We start from the raw sequence: 17,282 nt of genomic DNA on the forward strand, positions 1-17,282 counted from the left end.
AACACTACGCCGTCATGGTTTCCAATAATGCATTGCACGGAAGGTTCCCCTGCTCCAGTCATCACATGTCCAGGCCCGTCTGAAGTTTTCTAAGGACCATCTGGATGATCCAGAGGTGGCATGGGAGAAAGTCATGTGGTCAGATGAGACCAAAGGAGAACTTTTTGGTCTAAACCTCACTTGTCAAGTTTGGAGGAAAAAGAAGGATTAGTTGCATCCCAAGAACACCATCCCTACTGTGAAGCATGGGGGTGGTAACATCATGCTTTGGGGGTGCTTTTCTGCGAAGGGGACAGGATGACTGCACTGTATTAAGGAGAGGATGAATGGGGCCATTTATGGTGAGATTTTGAGCAACAAGCTCCTTCTCTCAGTCAGAGCATTGAAGATGGGTCGTGGCTGGGTCTTCCAACATGACAACGACCCGAAGCACACAGCCAGGAGAACCAAGGAGTTGCTCCGTAAGAAGCATATCGAGGTTCTGGAGTGGCCTAGCCAGTCTCCACACCTGAATCCAATAGAACGTCTTTGGAGGGAGCTGAAACTCTGTGTTGCCCAGTGACAGCCCTGAAACCTGACAGATCTAGAGGAGATCGGTGTGGAGGAGTCGGCCAAAATCCCTGTTGCAGTGCAAACCTGGTCAAGGAACTACAGGAAACGTCTGACCTCTGTAATTGCAGACAAAGGCTTCTGTACCAGATATTAACACGGATCTTCTCAGGGGTTCATATACTTCTGTTCAGCAGTGCGAGACAAATACATTCTTTACAAATCATACAATGGGATTTCCTGAAATTTGTTTTAAATTCTGTCTCTCAGAGTGGGAATGCACCTACAATGTGAATGTCAGACCCCTCCATGATTTTTAAGTGGGAGAACTTGCAAAATCGCAGGGGGTTCAAATACTTCTGTTCCTCACTGTATGTTGGGCCATTTGGTGTGTTGGGGGTGGAAGCTTGAACATTGAAGATTGTTGTGCAGCTTGTCATCCCTGATGTATACTTTGGTCTCTCTCTCTCTCTATATATACAGTTGTGACCAAAATTATTCAACCCCCACTGAAATTGAGTGTTTTGGCCAGTTTGACATTGCTTTTGATCATTCAGTCATCTTGCTTACATTTACATTAAAGAGGCACTTGTAGGTCAGACAAATATAACATAACAGTTATAATGAAATAACCACAAATGTCTTTTCTGTGCTCACAGCATTATCAGTTTTATTCAACCCCCAAGTGACATTCAATCTTAGTACTTAGTACAGCATCCTTTTACAGTTATAACAGCTTTTAAACGTGAAGCATAGCTTGACACAAGTGTCTTGCAGCGATCTACGGGTATCTTCGCCCATTCTTCATGGGCAAAGGCCTCCAGTTCAGTCACATTCTTAGGCTTGCGCACTGCAACTGCTTTCTTTAAGTCCCACCAGAGGTTCTCAATCGGATTTAAGTCTGGTGACTGCGATGGCCACTCCAAAATGTTCCAGCCTTTCCTCTGCAACCATGCTCTAGTGGACTTGGAGGTATGCTTGGGATCATTGTCCTGTTGAAAGGTCCAACGTCTCCCAAGCCTCAGGTGTGTGACGGACTGCATCACGTTTCCATCCAATATCTCCTGGTACTGAAGAGAATTCATGGTACCTTGCACACGCTGAAGCTTCCCTGTACCTGCAGAAGCAAAACAGCCCCAAAGCATGATTGACCCTCCACCATGCTTCACAGTAGGCAAGGTGTTCTTTTCATCATAGGCCTTGTTCTTCCTCCTCCAAACATAGCGTTGATCCATGGGCCCAAACAGTTCTAATTTTGTTTCATCAGTCCACAGAACACTATCCCACAACTTTTGTGGTTTGTCCACATGGCTTTTGGCATACTGCAGTCGACTCTTCTTATTCTTTGGAGACAGCAAGGGGGTACGCCTGGGAGTTCTGGCACGGAGGCCTTCATTACGCAGTGTGCGTCTTATTGTCTGGGCTGAAACTTCTGTACCCACATCTGACAAATCTTTTCTCAGTTCCTCAGCAGTCACACGGGGACTTCTCTCCACTCTACGCTTCAGGTAGCGCACAGCAGTCGAAGTCAGCATCTTCTTTCTGCCACGACCAGGTAGCGTTTCAACAGTGCCCTTTGCCTTGAATTTGCGAATGATGCTTCCTAAGGTGTCTCTTGGTATGTTTAACATCTTTGCAATCTTCTTATAGCCATTGCCCTTCCTGTGAAGAGAAATCACCTCTTCTCTTGTCTTCCTGGACCATTCTCTTGCCTTCACCATGTTTGTAACCACACCAGTAAATGTCTAGAAGGAGCTGAGTATCACAGTCATTTTAAAGCTGCCTAATTGGTGCTTATTATGCTTGATTGCTGCTCGGTGACATCCACAGGTGTTTTCAATACCTGATGGAAAGCACCTGTATGAACCTCTGTTCTTCAGAGTGGTAGTCTTTAAGGGGTTGAATAATTGTGGCAATGAAGAAACCACATAAGAACCATTTACTACTGTATTACATAAACAATTGATGTCATTTTAGTTGCATTTGGGTAGTTACAACGTCCTTGTAGGATTTGATTCTGAATACAATTCCAAATGTACACTATAGTCCCTAAACCCCTTTACAGCATTGGGGGTTGAATAATTTTGGTCACAACTGTATATATTTGTAGTTTGCAGTGTAAACCTCAATACAGCATGGTAAAAAGGCCCAAAATGGAACCAGTGTTTGGTTAGCAGAGGCGTCCATTCAATAAAAAAGGTGCTTCATTCCAAAGGGTGGAAGATATATACCATAAAAAAATGTATGTAATTGTTTATATCTTCCACCCTTTGTATCTACTGTTTTATTAATTTAATCCAGTGTACTGTATACCTTGCCTGATGAAGTAGTGAATAAAGAGACACCACTTTATCAGAGATCAGTTTTATGATCAATAAATACTGACCTTTTTGAAGAATCCAATTGGAAGCATCTTTTGAGTGAATAATGGGTGAATCCACTAACCATATATTGATTACATCTTGGGTCCTCTTTTTTTTTTTATTATTATTGTTCACTGGTTGCATTCTAGCATGGTACAAGAACTTCCAGACAATCAAGATGGGCATCAAGCGTGCCTGCCCACAGTTTGCATGGAGACAGTCATGTTCTCCACATGTGCTAATATAGGTTGCTTGACTCTAGAACAGGTAGCCAGCAACCTTATGAATGTGAGTATATGCTTCTTGCACATTTGGTCCTACTTTTCCCATGCACACAACTAAATGCTATCCTTAGAAGGATCTATCTTGTGGCTTTGTATTCCTCTTTTCTCCTTGTCTCTGCTCATCCAGAGCACCACTGACTCAATACAGTATGGTTCTCTTTTCTATTTATGTAGATGGCCGTACACCACAAGTGACCTGTGGCCTGGAGAATATAGAAGTGAGGTTCAACAAATGTCTTCTAGAGCAACTGGGATATAACACCTCATCCATTCATCTGAAAGACAATTCCTGCTTAGGAATCATTGAAAGAATGGGTACAAGTTACATCACTTTCATCAGACGGCCAGCAGATGGTAGTTGTGGGGGACACATTTTGGTACGTATAGGCCCAATATCATTTTATTTTATATCTTAGGTCACCTGCTACACAGACTTGAATGTTATATTCATACAATGTTTCAATGACCAGTGTCTCTTGAGGTTGTTTCAGAAGCCTTTAAACTTTAATTAAATAGCTTCTCAATTGCAATTTAATAGGGATTTAAAGTAAGTAAAAAATGCCCTTTCTTGTACTGAATGTAAATAAACACATCCTCATTACCATGTTCTTATATCACATTTTTCACAGTGCATTCAAAGAGATGTGTTTACTGTAAAGCTCATTAATTGAGTCAATTCATACTTTTTTCACTGGACTTCCTTATCAATGAACGTTTTTGCTAACTTAACATAATTAAAATAATCAAGAAGGTGATTTGAGGACATAGAATGACCTTGTTAAACACACCCAGTACACATAAAACTTATAGAGATGGTGCAGCCTTTGCAGCATGGCCAACATTTGGTTCCAGCATGTGGACGTGTCATGGATGAGGCAGTTGGCAAGCAGTTTATGTTGACAGGTGAACACTGGCTGGGTATGACCACCTAACAAAGCAGCAAGCATTTCTGACCTCAGAAAGGAGCTCCTGGAAGAAATGGAACTTTATGGTGAACTGATACACCACCAGGTTGATGACATGTGTCAAGCAAGGTATGTTTGTGAGGTTTCTTTGATGAAGGGATGCCAGCAGATTGGTACTATTGTTACACATTCATTACCTTCATTGGCTAAAGATAGTATGGGGTCAGCCATCTCTTGGATTCTGGCCTGGAGAGCTAACAATAGGTCTGGTCTATTGTGGCTTCTGTACCCAAGGCATACAAGATGCAACATGGTACAATGGCAGAGTTTAGTCTGGGACATTGCATATGCTCTAGGGTGCTTGGGGAACAGATGACTGCACTATCACTATCAGATAAGAGATGTTTCCTGTACTGCGTCCTTCAAAGCCACCAGAAGATTACTCCAGTGTGCCATGAGGGATATATAGCATTCCAGCTCATGGCTACGGGACCACGTGTCTGGGGTTATGTGTACCCTGTTGCTGACAGCGTAGTCCATTGACACAGATAGGTTATATTCCTCATTCTGGAAGGAGGGCAGTGATGGTATTCTGGGAGAAATAATGGCAGCTAAGTACATGCCACTTTGGTGTAGCACAGACTATACACCTACAGAATGGAATTGATTCCATGAACCATGGCATTAAGACTCTGGACATGGGGTTATTTGGGAACATTTTTTGTTCCATTCCAGGTGCTGTGGAATATACACCTGCCATGGGCAGGGTGCTGCTGGGGACTGTGGGGTGGGTAAGGATTCTTCAAGGGTTTAATCTTTTCAGTGACCCTCCTCAGCATGGCCCAATGACCCTTTTTGCCACTTCACGTGGTTTATCCTAAGCCTTTGAAACCATTATGTGGCTTCCTTGTCTGCCACTAGAGGGCTCAAATGTTGCAGTAGATGCAGCAGGAGAAACAGGTGGAGGGGAAGAGGCAAACATTAATAAGCAAGGAAGAGGAATGTGAGACTTTTGCTGCCTTTTGCTGCCAATTTGTTTCATTAAGGTACTCTTACTAAGCCCTGTAATGCAGAGTCATGTCTTTCCTTAGGCATGTGGTACCAATATGGCTGGCTCCCAAATGTGGTACCCAAATGGCTGATACACTGCAGGCAGAGACTGCAGACCACAGGCCACAGTGGTGCTGCAACTACTGTGCTATTGGTAGAAGGTAGATTAAAACGTCCAACACTGCAGAGCTCTGTGGACCAGCCATTGGGAAAGCTGTGGTAGTAGTGAGGCAGCGCTGTCAGATGGATTAGAATGGCTGCTCCCTCCAGTCTGCTGCAAGCTGCCCCTATACCTGGGCAAAATACTCTTTCATTGCTGTTCTACCTTTCCCTCAGAACTTTCAAACTTTCATAATGGTGACAGCTACACTGTTCTTTTGGTAGTAAGATCCAGCGGAAGTTGCTGGAACATAACTGCTTCTTGCTACTCCCTGCCTGATGCCCCCTCCCCCTATAGTCCTGTTGCTGTCTTCCTCATCCTCAATATCCAGATACTTGTGCATAACCTCACAAGACCTCCTTCTCTCTAGTTCCCTGGTCTCCTCCTCCCATGCCCGCCTCCAGGACTTCTCCAGGGTGTCACCCATCCTCTGGAACTCCCTGCCCCAACCCATCAAATTATCACCTACTCTCCTCTCCTTTAGGCGCACCCTGAAAACCCATCTCTTCAGGGAAGCCTACCCCACCCCCTGCTAACTTGCCGACCTCCTCCACTCTTCCTACCACTCCATCCCCCACAGCTATCTCCTCCTGTGCCACTATCCCCTCCCTCCTAGATTGTAAGCTCGAAAGAGCAGGGTCCTCGATCCCCTCATGTATTGCATTGTATTGGTATTGTTCTGTCACATGTTCTGTCCCCCTCTGTAATGTACAGCGCTGAGCCAACTATTGGCGCTTTATAAATACTGTATAATAATAATAATAACCAAGGTTCTCCTCCAGGAAGTCAGAGATCATGTGATGAGGCAATTCTGTGGATTTCTCATTGCCATTTTTGGGGCTTTGCTGGTATTAGCAGAACAGGAGCAGGAGGTAGAAAAGTGTACAACTGACAACTGTGTGCCTGGGAGAAGGAAGAACAGGAAGGCATTGTTAGTCACTGTATAGCTGCATAGCATGACAACTGTGAGATAGAAAAGACAAACATGCCCTGCCAATGGATGGTGAGGTTGACCACCATTTTTTCCTGCAGAACCCCTTTGTACCTTACTACCTGCCTTTTACTTTATACCTGTTTGGCATTTCAATAAAGGGGATTGTCCAAACTGAATTCCAGCTTTGGTAATAGAAGGAATATAGATACTGTCTGCTAATGTATTGCACAAGTATGCAGTGATGTGCTGTAAACAAAGGGCAACTGTCCTATGTCAGTAACAGTTGCATACAGTGCGGTCCCCCTCCCTCAAAAGAAAAGGTCCTAATAAAATCAAATAAATTATACCTCCCTTCCAAAAATTACAAGCATATCCATTGAATACTAAACCCCAACCCATGGGGAGGGGGGAGGTGTCAGCAGCGAAACAGCAATTACAAATGTTGCTGACACTCAATAGTAGTCTTAAATAAGAAATATTTAGTCCATGAAGTATGAGCATAAAGGCCGGGGGGGGGGGGGGGAATCAAATATGTGTCAAAACTCCCTACTGATAAAAGGCTGATGGGAACCTGCCCTTTTATAGTGGAACATTATTAGTCCTTCTCTGCAAGCTGACCTGGTTTCGAAAGCCAAATAATATAATAAAAATGCAGCGCTCGTAACTAAAACTAATTGCTAAATATATTAAAAAATTGTTGCTAAAATAAACAATAAAAATAATAATGATGAATAAATAAAATGACAAGTGCAAAAGTGAACGGGTGATGGTATAGATACACAAGGTGAGTAAAAATGACTCAAAGTCCCAACTAGTACCATAAAAAACATAAAAGATATAAAGTTCTGGTGATCCAATAGACAGGTGAATGGATGATATCACTGTTCAATAAGCACAGGGTGTTCCGATTGATAACAAAATAAAGTGCAGGTGACTTCTTGGTGCTGTAACTGAAGTATGCTTGCACTTACCAGAAGCGCAAGGAATATGCGCATATAATGAATATCAAATCACAATCGGGGAACTCGCAGTCATCGTAATAATGGTCATCAGAAGGTTAGGGGGGTCACCAATGGTTCGCACACATCAGGTAGCTCTCCAAACAACATAATGGATCAAAATCCCATGAAGATGAAACACGCGGATACTCCCTTAAGCGATTCCAGTTGTTTAGGTGATTCACACCCGGCGGTATTATTTCAAATTTAGGGTGGCTCAAAAATGTTGAAAAAGCCACCCAAAAACAGAAAGTGTATAATAGTGTAGTCTTTTTATTATAAATCAATAAAAATCAACCTAAGGTCCATCACAAACATGAAACCATGATTGGATATCAAAAAGCAGAGTAATGGTATGAGACAAACAGAATATCATGGGTAAGCAGTACCAGTTTTGTCCACTAAGCCAAAGTAGAGATGAAAAAATAAAAGTAGTAACAGTAACTGGCCACTGGGCCCACATGTAGCTTCAGTAGAGAACGTCAGTCTACAGGGCTACTCCTTGACGCGTTTCGTGTAAAACACGTTATCAAAGGGGTAGCCCTGCCACTGACGTTGTGTCCCATTTATATCCGCACTGGGAAGCTCGTTATGAGCACCGCATTGCGGAAAATGCACTGACTTTTTCTCTTACTATTATTTTTCAGAACGATGGAACTGATATCACATATACAAATACTGCATACCTAACACTAAAAACTGACGGAGTGATTAAAAGAGATCCCTACCCAGTTGACTTTCATTGCTCTTTTCCATCAAATACGGAAACAAAGCTTCTAACTGCTGTCAGCACCTATGTAGCGTGAGTCACTTTCCTTTGGTGCATTGAGTATACAATATTGATGTAGTGCTCAATGAGCTAAGATTGTATTTAGACATTGTATCTGTCCAATTGGTGTCCAGTCCTGTACAAATGTATTTTCTTATGTCTGTATCCACTTGAAGACCAAGCATTTTCTGGCAATTTTTGTTTACAAGTTTAAATCAATATTTTTTGCTAGAAAATTACTTATAACCCCCAAACATTATATATACACAGTGAAGGAAATGCGTATTTGCTCCCCGGCTGATGTTGAATGTTCGCCCCTCACACAGAAATGATCGGTCTAACAATGGAATGTTCGCCCCTCACACAGAAATGATCGGTCTAACAATGGAATGTTCGATGTAACGCTGAGAGACAGAATACCACAACAAATTCAGCAGAAATGTGTCTAACAAATGATGACTGATCTGCATGTTCATGAGGGAAAGAAGGATTTGATCCCCTATCATTCAGCAGGATTTCTGGCTCCCAGGTGTCTCTCATACAGGTAACAAGCTGAGATTAGAAGCAGTCTCTTAAAGGGAGTGCTGCTAATCTAATTTTGTTACCTTTATACAGACACCTGTCCACAGGAGCAATCAAACCATCAGATTCCAAACTCTCCACCATGGCAAAGACCAAAGAGCTGTCCAAGGATGTCAGGGACAAGATGGTAGACCTTCACAAGGCTGGACTGGGCTACCAAACTATGGCCAAGCAGCTTGGTGAGAAGGTGACAACAGTTGGTGCAATCATTCACAAATGGAAGAAACACAAAACAAGTGTCAGTCTCCCTAGGTCTGGTGCACCATGCAAGATCTCACCTCGTGGAGTGTCAATGATCATGAGAACAGTGAGGAATCATCCCAGAACTACACGTGAGGATCTTGTCAATGATCTCCAGGCAGCTGGGACCACAGTCACCAAGAAAACAATTGGTAACACACTACGCCGACAAGGACTGAAATCCTGCAGTGCCGCAAGGTCCCTCTGCTCAAGAAAGCACATGTCCAGGCCCGTCTGAAGTCTGCCACTGAACATCTGAATGATGCAGAGGAGGACTGGTGGAAGTGTTGTGGTCAGATGAGAAAAAAATTGAACTCTTTGGCATCAACTCAACTCACCGTGTTTGGAGGAGGAGGAATGCTGCCTATGACCCCAAGAACACCATCCCAACTGTGAAACATGGTAGTGGAAATATTCTGCTTTGGGGGACAACTGCACCGCATCAAAGGGATGATGGACAGGGCAATGTACCCTCAAATCTTGGGTGAGAACCTTCTTCCCTCAGCCAGGGCATTGAAAAAGGGCGGTGGATGGGTGTTCCAGCATGACAATGACCCAAAACACATGGCCAAGGCAACAAAGACGTGGCTCAAGAAGAAAGAAGCACAGTAACCTCCCTAGCGGTCTGATTATGTCCATATTTCTGTGCTCAAAGCATTACATTTTTTTGCATGGAAATATGTTGTTTTTTTATTGTAGGCTGTAATTCTTAGGAATAACTCCCTGAAATCTGTCTGAACAAGAGTCTAGTAAACATCCCGGGGATGATAAAATTTGAAACACAAAATATTAAATTATAATTTAATAAATATTCATAAAAAATAAAAATATAATAATAATAAATTTTATTCAATAATATAATCAAACCAAAAACACTGAAATGTGAAATAGAGCGCCAAGTTCGCACATCGCTGAGCTCAGTCGCAGAATCGTTTTCAGTGTCTGATGAGGAATTTCCCCCACCAATCATTATCACTCAATTCTGCAAGTGGTTCTGATTTACTATCGCTGTTCTCTAGCCGGTCTAAAACCGCGTCTGACCTAAAGGGACGCTTTTTGGACGCCATGGACGTTTCTCAGTTTCCAGGCAGGAAGGGCGGTAACAATGCAGGCAGGGCGCCGGACAAAGCACTCGGGACACAATGTATGTGAAATGGTTTGATACAGGAATGTTATACTATGTGATTTTAGTGTATTTAGTGAATGTCACTTTTTGACATTTCCCGCCAGTTCCGTCCCCTGTATGTCCCGACGTTGCAGGGATCGGAACCCGGGTGACAAATGCCAGCATCGGCCGAGGAGATTGCTGAAGACACTGCAGGGGGGACATCGCGGGAGTGCAGGACAAGGTAAGTGCAAAAGGTATCCCGGAGCAACGCTTGTGGTGCTGAAACTTTACCCCGAACTACACTTGGGAATACCGCCAGGGGGGTTAAGGTCCTGGAGTGGCCTAGCCAGTCTCCAGACCTTAATCAGATTGAAAATCTGTGGAGGGAGATGAAAGTTCGAGTTGCCAAACGTCAGCCACCAAACCTTAATGACTTGGAGAGGATCTGCCAAGAGGAGTGGGCCAAAATCCCTCCTGAGATGTGTGCGAACCTGGGGGCCAACTCCAGGAAACGTCTGACCTCTGTGATTGCCAACAAGGGATTGGCCACCAAGTACTAAGTCATGTTTTGTGAAGGGGATCAAATCCTTCTTTCCCTCATGAACATGCAGATCAGTCATCATTTGTTAGATGCATTTCTGCTGAATTTGTTGTTGTATTCTGTCTCTCAGTCTTACACCGAACATTCCATTGTTAGACCGATCATTTCTGTGTGAGGGGCGAACATTCACCATCAGGGGGGAGAAAATACGCATTTCCTTCACTGCGTGTATGTGTATATATGTGTATATATATATATATATACTGTATATAAATATATATAAAATTATTATTATTATTTTTTAGAAAAGACCATAGTGAATCAAATGGCAATCGTTGTAATTTTTTTATGTTTTATGTCACATGGTATTTGCGCAGCAGCTTTTCAAGTGCATTTTTTTTAAAGAATACACCTTAATAAATAAAAAAAAACAAAATAAAAAAACAGTATTTACCCCATTTTGTTGATGATGTTACGGCGAGTAAATAGAAGCCAAACATGTAAAACTTAAAATTTGCTCAAGCTAGTGGAATGACCGCAAACTACGGTAATTAAAAATCTCCAAAGATGACACTTTAGAGTTACTCAGGAGGTCTAGTATTAGAATTTATGTTCTCGCTGTAACGGTCACGGCAATACCTCAGATGTGTGCGCGACCGACGTAGGGGGTTCACTTCTGCACGTGAGCTTGAGGGGATGGGGGAGCTTTATCATTTTTATTACTAAATTATTACTTATTTTACTTTTCATATTTTGTTTTTACACTGTCCCTTTGTTTTTTCTATCACTTTTATTTCTATTACAAGGAATGTAAATATCTTTTGTAACACAAATAAGCTTGACAGGTCCTATTTAAGGAGGGATTTGGGGTCAAAAAGACCTGAAATCTCTGCTTTTCCTTTAAAAGCAGAAGATAAAAAAGGTTTAATCTTTTGCTTTAAAATAAAAAAAAAAATTACATTGGTCTTGGAATAGAATTAACGTCATGACGTCACTCCGGTCTTCCAAGGCCATAGAGTCTCTCATTGTCTTTGTGACCAGCTGACCGCACCTTTGGATCATTTCTCATGCGTGCGTTTGAAACAGTAAGCCCGAGAAACATCGGTGAGCATTACTGAAAGCGATCTAATGAGCTGCTCAGACCGATTTCATGAGAAAGCCAGCCGCCAGCTGTAAAAAAGGATACCAAGGTTATGGCTGATATCTTCAGCCATAACCCAGGTAAACCAGTTGCAAACTGCAAAGTTTATATACGTATTGGGGTCAGAAAGTGGATATAGAACCAACATATTCCAGAGTGCTTTATACTTATATACTAAACTTCTTATACTATACTATATTTCTTAGGCTCCCCCTCCAAAAAGATCACAGTCTATCTACCAATCGAAGCCAGCCAGCAGTTCATAGCACCAATAACATTTGACAGTCTTTATCAAGCCATAAGTCAAATCATAGATCTTCTAAGGCATTTCATCATTATTATGTTTCAATGTTTTCATTGAAAATTAACATTAAATAGGCAAAGATACAGCTAAAGGCCCTTGATGGCCATGTGAATAGATCTTGCAGCGCAGGCGAAACACAGAAATGACATAAAAGCATTATACATTAACAACATGTAAAGTAGGTGTATTATTATTATACAGGATTTATGGCGCCAACAGTTTGCCCAGCACTTTACAATATAAAGGGAGACAATACAGCAACAATACAGTTCAATACAAGAGGGATAGGAGGGCCCTGATCCTGGGAGCTTACAATCTAAGAGGGAGGGGTGAATAGTACAATAGGTAAAACTGTGGGGGAAGGGGTGGTTGGAAGCGTAGAGGATTCCAGTATTAGCAGAGGGCGGGATAGGCTTCCCTGAAGAGATGGGTTTTCAGTGATCGCCTAAAGGTAAATAGAGTAGGTGATAGCCTTAAAGAATGGGGTTGGGAGTTCCACAGGATGGGTGACGCCCTGGAGAAGTCTTGGAGATGAGCATGAGAGGAGGAGATAAGGGAGCTAGAGAGTAGGAGGTCTTGCGAGGAGCGGAGTGTACGGTTTGGGTGATATTTAGAGATAAGATCGGATATGTAAATTGGGGCAGTGTTGTGGATGGCTTTATATGTCGTTGTTAGTGTTTCGAATTTTATCCGTTGGGCAACTGGGAGCCAGTGGAGGGATTGGCAGAGAGGGGTGGAGGCCAGTGAAGGGATTGGCAGAGGGGGGTGGAGGACACTGAGTGGAGGCCAGTGGAGGGATTGGCAGAGAGGGGTGGAGGACACTGAATGGAGACCAGTGGAGGGATTGGCAGAGAGGGGTGGAGGACACTGAATGGAGACCAGTGGAGGGATTGGCAGAGAGGGGTGGAGGACACTGAATGGAGACCAGTGGAGGGATTGGCAGAGAGGGGTGGAGGACACTGAATGGAGACCAGTGGAGGGATTGGCAGAGAGGGGTGGCAGATACAGAACGGTTAGTAAGGTGGATGAGTCTGGCAGCAGCATTCATGATAGACTGGAGGGGGGATAGCCTGCGATGAGGTCGGCCAATGAGGAGGGAGTTACAATAGTCAAGGCGAGAGATAACCAGGGAGGGAATAAGTTGCTTAGTGGTTTCCGAGGTTAGGAACGGTCGTATCTTGGAGATGTTGCGGAGGTGAAGTGTACAAGATTTTGTCAGTGATTGGATCTGGGGCTGGATTGACAGATGGGAGCAAATCCAAGTATCCCAATCTTCCTCTGAATGGGAACTATTAGGATATGTCAACAGCAGGAACAAAAGGATGTAAATGCTGATTCTGTGGGAGCAGTCCAAATGCGCCAGAGCCCGAGATCCGCTCCCCTATATATCAGGCTTAAGAAGAGCAGGGTGCTACACAATGTGTCTTTAAATCATAATATGACATCAAGCCAGCAAAGGGTGATCTGAGGAAGAAAAAATAGAAGAGTAGAAGAAAGAAAAAGGGACACCAACGCGACAGGTCCACCCAAGGAAGAGTTATTAAGATATAGTCTGTAATTAACAAGTTACTGGGTTCCAGACTCACTCAAACCCGGTAGAGGCATCATGTAGGATGCTGACTAGAGATGAGCAAATCGAAGTAGGCGAAGTGGAATTCGTTTCGAATATTAGGAAAATTTTTCCTAAAATGGCGGCGACATGTGCGGCGACGGAGTGGGGATCTCTGGGAAGGCGCGCAGACAAGGCGCGCTGACCCATAATGCATTTATTCATGACATGTGATCGCATTAGTCAATCAGCAGCCAGCCAGCCAGCACTGTGTAATGGTCGAGCTATAAATGGCGGCCATTTTAGAATTCTCCATTTGCCTCCAGTCATTCAACAGAGGCAGACCGCTCTGTATTCAGGGAGAGAGTTAGGGACACAAAAACGTTACTTAGGGACACAGAATCGTTACTTAGGGACACAAAAACGTTACTTAGGGACACAGAATCGTTACTTAGGGCCACAGAAACGTTACTTAGGGCCACAGAAACGTTACTTAGGGACACAGAAACGTTAGTTAGGGCCACAGAATCGTTACTTAGGGCCACAGAAACGTTACTTAGGGCAACAGAAACGTTACTTAGGGCCACAGAATCGTTAGTTAGGGCCACAGAAACATTACTTAGGGCCACAGAATCGTTAGTTAGGGCCACAGAATTGTTACTCAGGGACAGACAGAATTGTTACTGAGGGATACAGAATTGTTACTGAGGGCCACAGAATCGTTACTTGGGGCCACAGAAACGTTACTTAGGGCCACAGAATTGTTACTTAGGGACAGACACAGAATTGTTACTGAGGGACACAGATTTGTTACTGAGGGCCACAGAATCGTTACTTAGGGCCACAGAAACGTTACTTAGGGCCACAGAATTGTTACTTAGGGACAGACACAGAATTGTTATTGAGGGACACAGAATTGTTACTTAGGGCCACAGAACCGTTACTTAGGGCCACAGAAACGTTACTTAGGGGCACAGAATTGTTACTTAGGGACAGACACAGAATTGTTACTGAGGGACACAGATTTGTTACTGAGGGCCACAGAAACGTTACTTAGGGCCACAGAAACGTTACTTAGGGCCACAGAATCGTTAGTTAGGGCCACAGAAACGTTACTTAGGGCCACAGAATTGTTACTTAGGGACAGACACAGAATTGTTATTGAGGGACACAGAATTGTTACTGAGGGCCACAGAACCGTTACTTAGGGCCACAGAATTGTTACTTAGGGACAGACACAGAATTGTTACTGAGGGACACAGATTTGTTACTGAGGGCCACAGAAACGTTACTTAGGGCCACAGAAACGTTACTTAGGGCCACAGAATTGTTACTTAGGGCCACAGAAATGTTACTTAGGGCCACAGAATCGTTACTTAGGGCCACAGAAACGTTACTTAGGGCCACAGAAACTTTACTTAGGGCCACAGAATTGTTACTTAGGGAAAGACACAGAATTGTTACTGAGGGACACAGAATTGTTACTGAGGGCCACAGAACCGTTACTTAGGGCCACAGAACCGTTACTTAGGGCCACAGAAACGTTACTTAGGGACACAGAATTGTTACTCAGGGACAGACACAGAATTGTAACTGAGGGATACAGAATTGTTACTGAGGGACACAGAACCGTTATTTAGGGCCACAGAACCGTTACTTAGGGCCACAGAAACGTTACTTAGGGCCACAGAAACGTTACTTAGGGCCACAGAATTGTTACTTAGGGACAGACACAGAATTGTTACTGAGGGCCACAGAAACGTTACTTAGGGCCACAGAATCGTTACTTAGGGCCACAGAAACGTTACTTAGGGCCACAGAAACTTTACTTAGGGCCACAGAATTGTTACTTAGGGACAGACACAGAATTGTTACTGAGGGACACAGAATTGTTACTGAGGGCCACAGAACCGTTACTTAGGGCCACAGAAACGTTACTTAGGGCCACAGAATTGTTACTTAGGGACAGACACAGAATTGTTACTGAGGGACACAGAAACGTTACTTAGGGCCACAGAAACGTTATTTAGGGCCACAGAAACGTTACTTAGGGCCACATAATTGTTACTTAGGGACAGACACAGAATTGTTACTGAGGGCCACAGAACCGTTACTTAGGGCCACAGAAACATTACTTAGGGACACAGAATTGTTACTCAGGGACAGACACAGAATTGTTACTGAGGGATACAGAATTGTTACTGAGGGACACAGAACCGTTACTTAGGGACACAGAAACGTTACTTAGGGACACAGAATTGTTACTCAGGGACAGACACAGAATTGTTACTGAGGGATACAGAATTGTTACTGAGGGACACAGAAACGTTACTTAGGGCCACAGAAACGTTATTTAGGGCCACAGAAACGTTACTTAGGGCCACAGAATTGTTACTTGGGGACAGACACAGAATTGTTACTGAGGGCCACAGAACCGTTACTTAGGGCCACAGAAACATTACTTAGGGCCACAGAATCGTTAGTTAGGGCCACAGAAACGTTACTTAGGGCCACAGAATCGTTAGTTAGGGCCACAGAATTGTTACTCAGGGACAGACAGAATTGTTACTGAGGGATACAGAATTGTTACTCAGGGCCACAGAATCGTTACTTAGGGCCACAGAAACGTTACTTAGGGCCACAGAATTGTTACTTAGGGACAGACACAGAATTGTTACTGAGGGACACAGATTTGTTACTGAGGGCCACAGAATCGTTACTTAGGGCCACAGAAACGTTACTTAGGGCCACAGAAACGTTACTTAGGGCCACAGAATTGTTACTTAGGGACAGACACAGAATTGTTATTGAGGGACACAGAATTGTTACTGAGGGCCACAGAAACGTTACTTAGGGCCACAGAAACGTTACTTAGGGCCACAGAATTGTTACTTAGGGACAGACACAGAATTGTTACTGAGGGACACAGATTTGTTACTGAGGGCCACAGAAATGTTACTTAGGGCCACAGAAACGTTACTTAGGGCCACAGAATCGTTAGGGCCACAGAAACGTTACTTAGGGCCACAGAATTGTTACTTAGGGACAGACACAGAATTGTTATTGAGGGACACAGAATTGTTACTGAGGGCCACAGAACCGTTACTTAGGGCCACAGAATTGTTACTTAGGGACAGACACAGAATTGTTACTGAGGGACACAGATTTGTTACTGAGGGCCACAGAAACGTTACTTAGGGCCACAGAATCGTTACTTAGGGCCACAGAATCGTTACTTAGGGCCACAGAATCGTTACTTAGGGCCACAGAAACGTTACTTAGGGCCACAGAAACGTTACTTAGGGCCACAGAAACTTTACTTAGGGCCACAGAATTGTTACTTAGGGACAGACACAGAATTGTTACTGAGGGACACAGAATTGTTACTGAGGGACACAGAATTGTTACTGAGGGACACAGAATTGTTACTGAGGGACACAGAATTGTTACTGAGGGACACAGAATTGTTACTGAGGGCCACAGAACCGTTACTTAGGGCCACAGAAACGTTACTCAGGGACAGACACAGAATTGTAACTGAGGGATACAGAATTGTTACTGAGGGACACAGAACCGTTACTTAGGGCCACAGAACCGTTACTTAGGGCCACAGAACCGTTACTTAGGGCCACAGAAACGTTACTTAGGGCCACAGAATTGTTACTTAGGGACAGACACAGAATTGTTACTGAGGGCCACAGAACCGTTACTTAGGGCCACAGAAACATTACTTAGGGACACAGAAACGTTACTTAGGGCTACAGAAACGTTACTTAGGGCCACAGAATCGTTACTTAGGGCCACA

General features: G+C 43.6%; 1 protein-coding gene across 1 annotated transcript in view; it reads left to right on the plus strand.

Moving 5' to 3' along the window:
* LOC149470697 (uromodulin-like) overlaps positions 1-17,282 on the plus strand; it is a 132,566-nt gene that overhangs the window by 67,689 nt on the left and 47,595 nt on the right. The window contains exons 10-11 of the mRNA XM_089661614.1: positions 3,371-3,573; positions 7,891-8,045. Of these exons, the coding sequence (XP_089517740.1) occupies positions 3,371-3,573; positions 7,891-8,045 (358 nt within the window). The remainder of the gene's footprint in view (positions 1-3,370; positions 3,574-7,890; positions 8,046-17,282) is intronic.

Source organism: Staurois parvus, unplaced genomic scaffold (genome assembly GCF_062004578.1).
Source record: "Staurois parvus isolate SC_StPar_1 unplaced genomic scaffold, SC_StPar_1.0 ptg000034l, whole genome shotgun sequence".
NCBI classification, from domain to species: Eukaryota; Metazoa; Chordata; class Amphibia; order Anura; family Ranidae; genus Staurois; species Staurois parvus.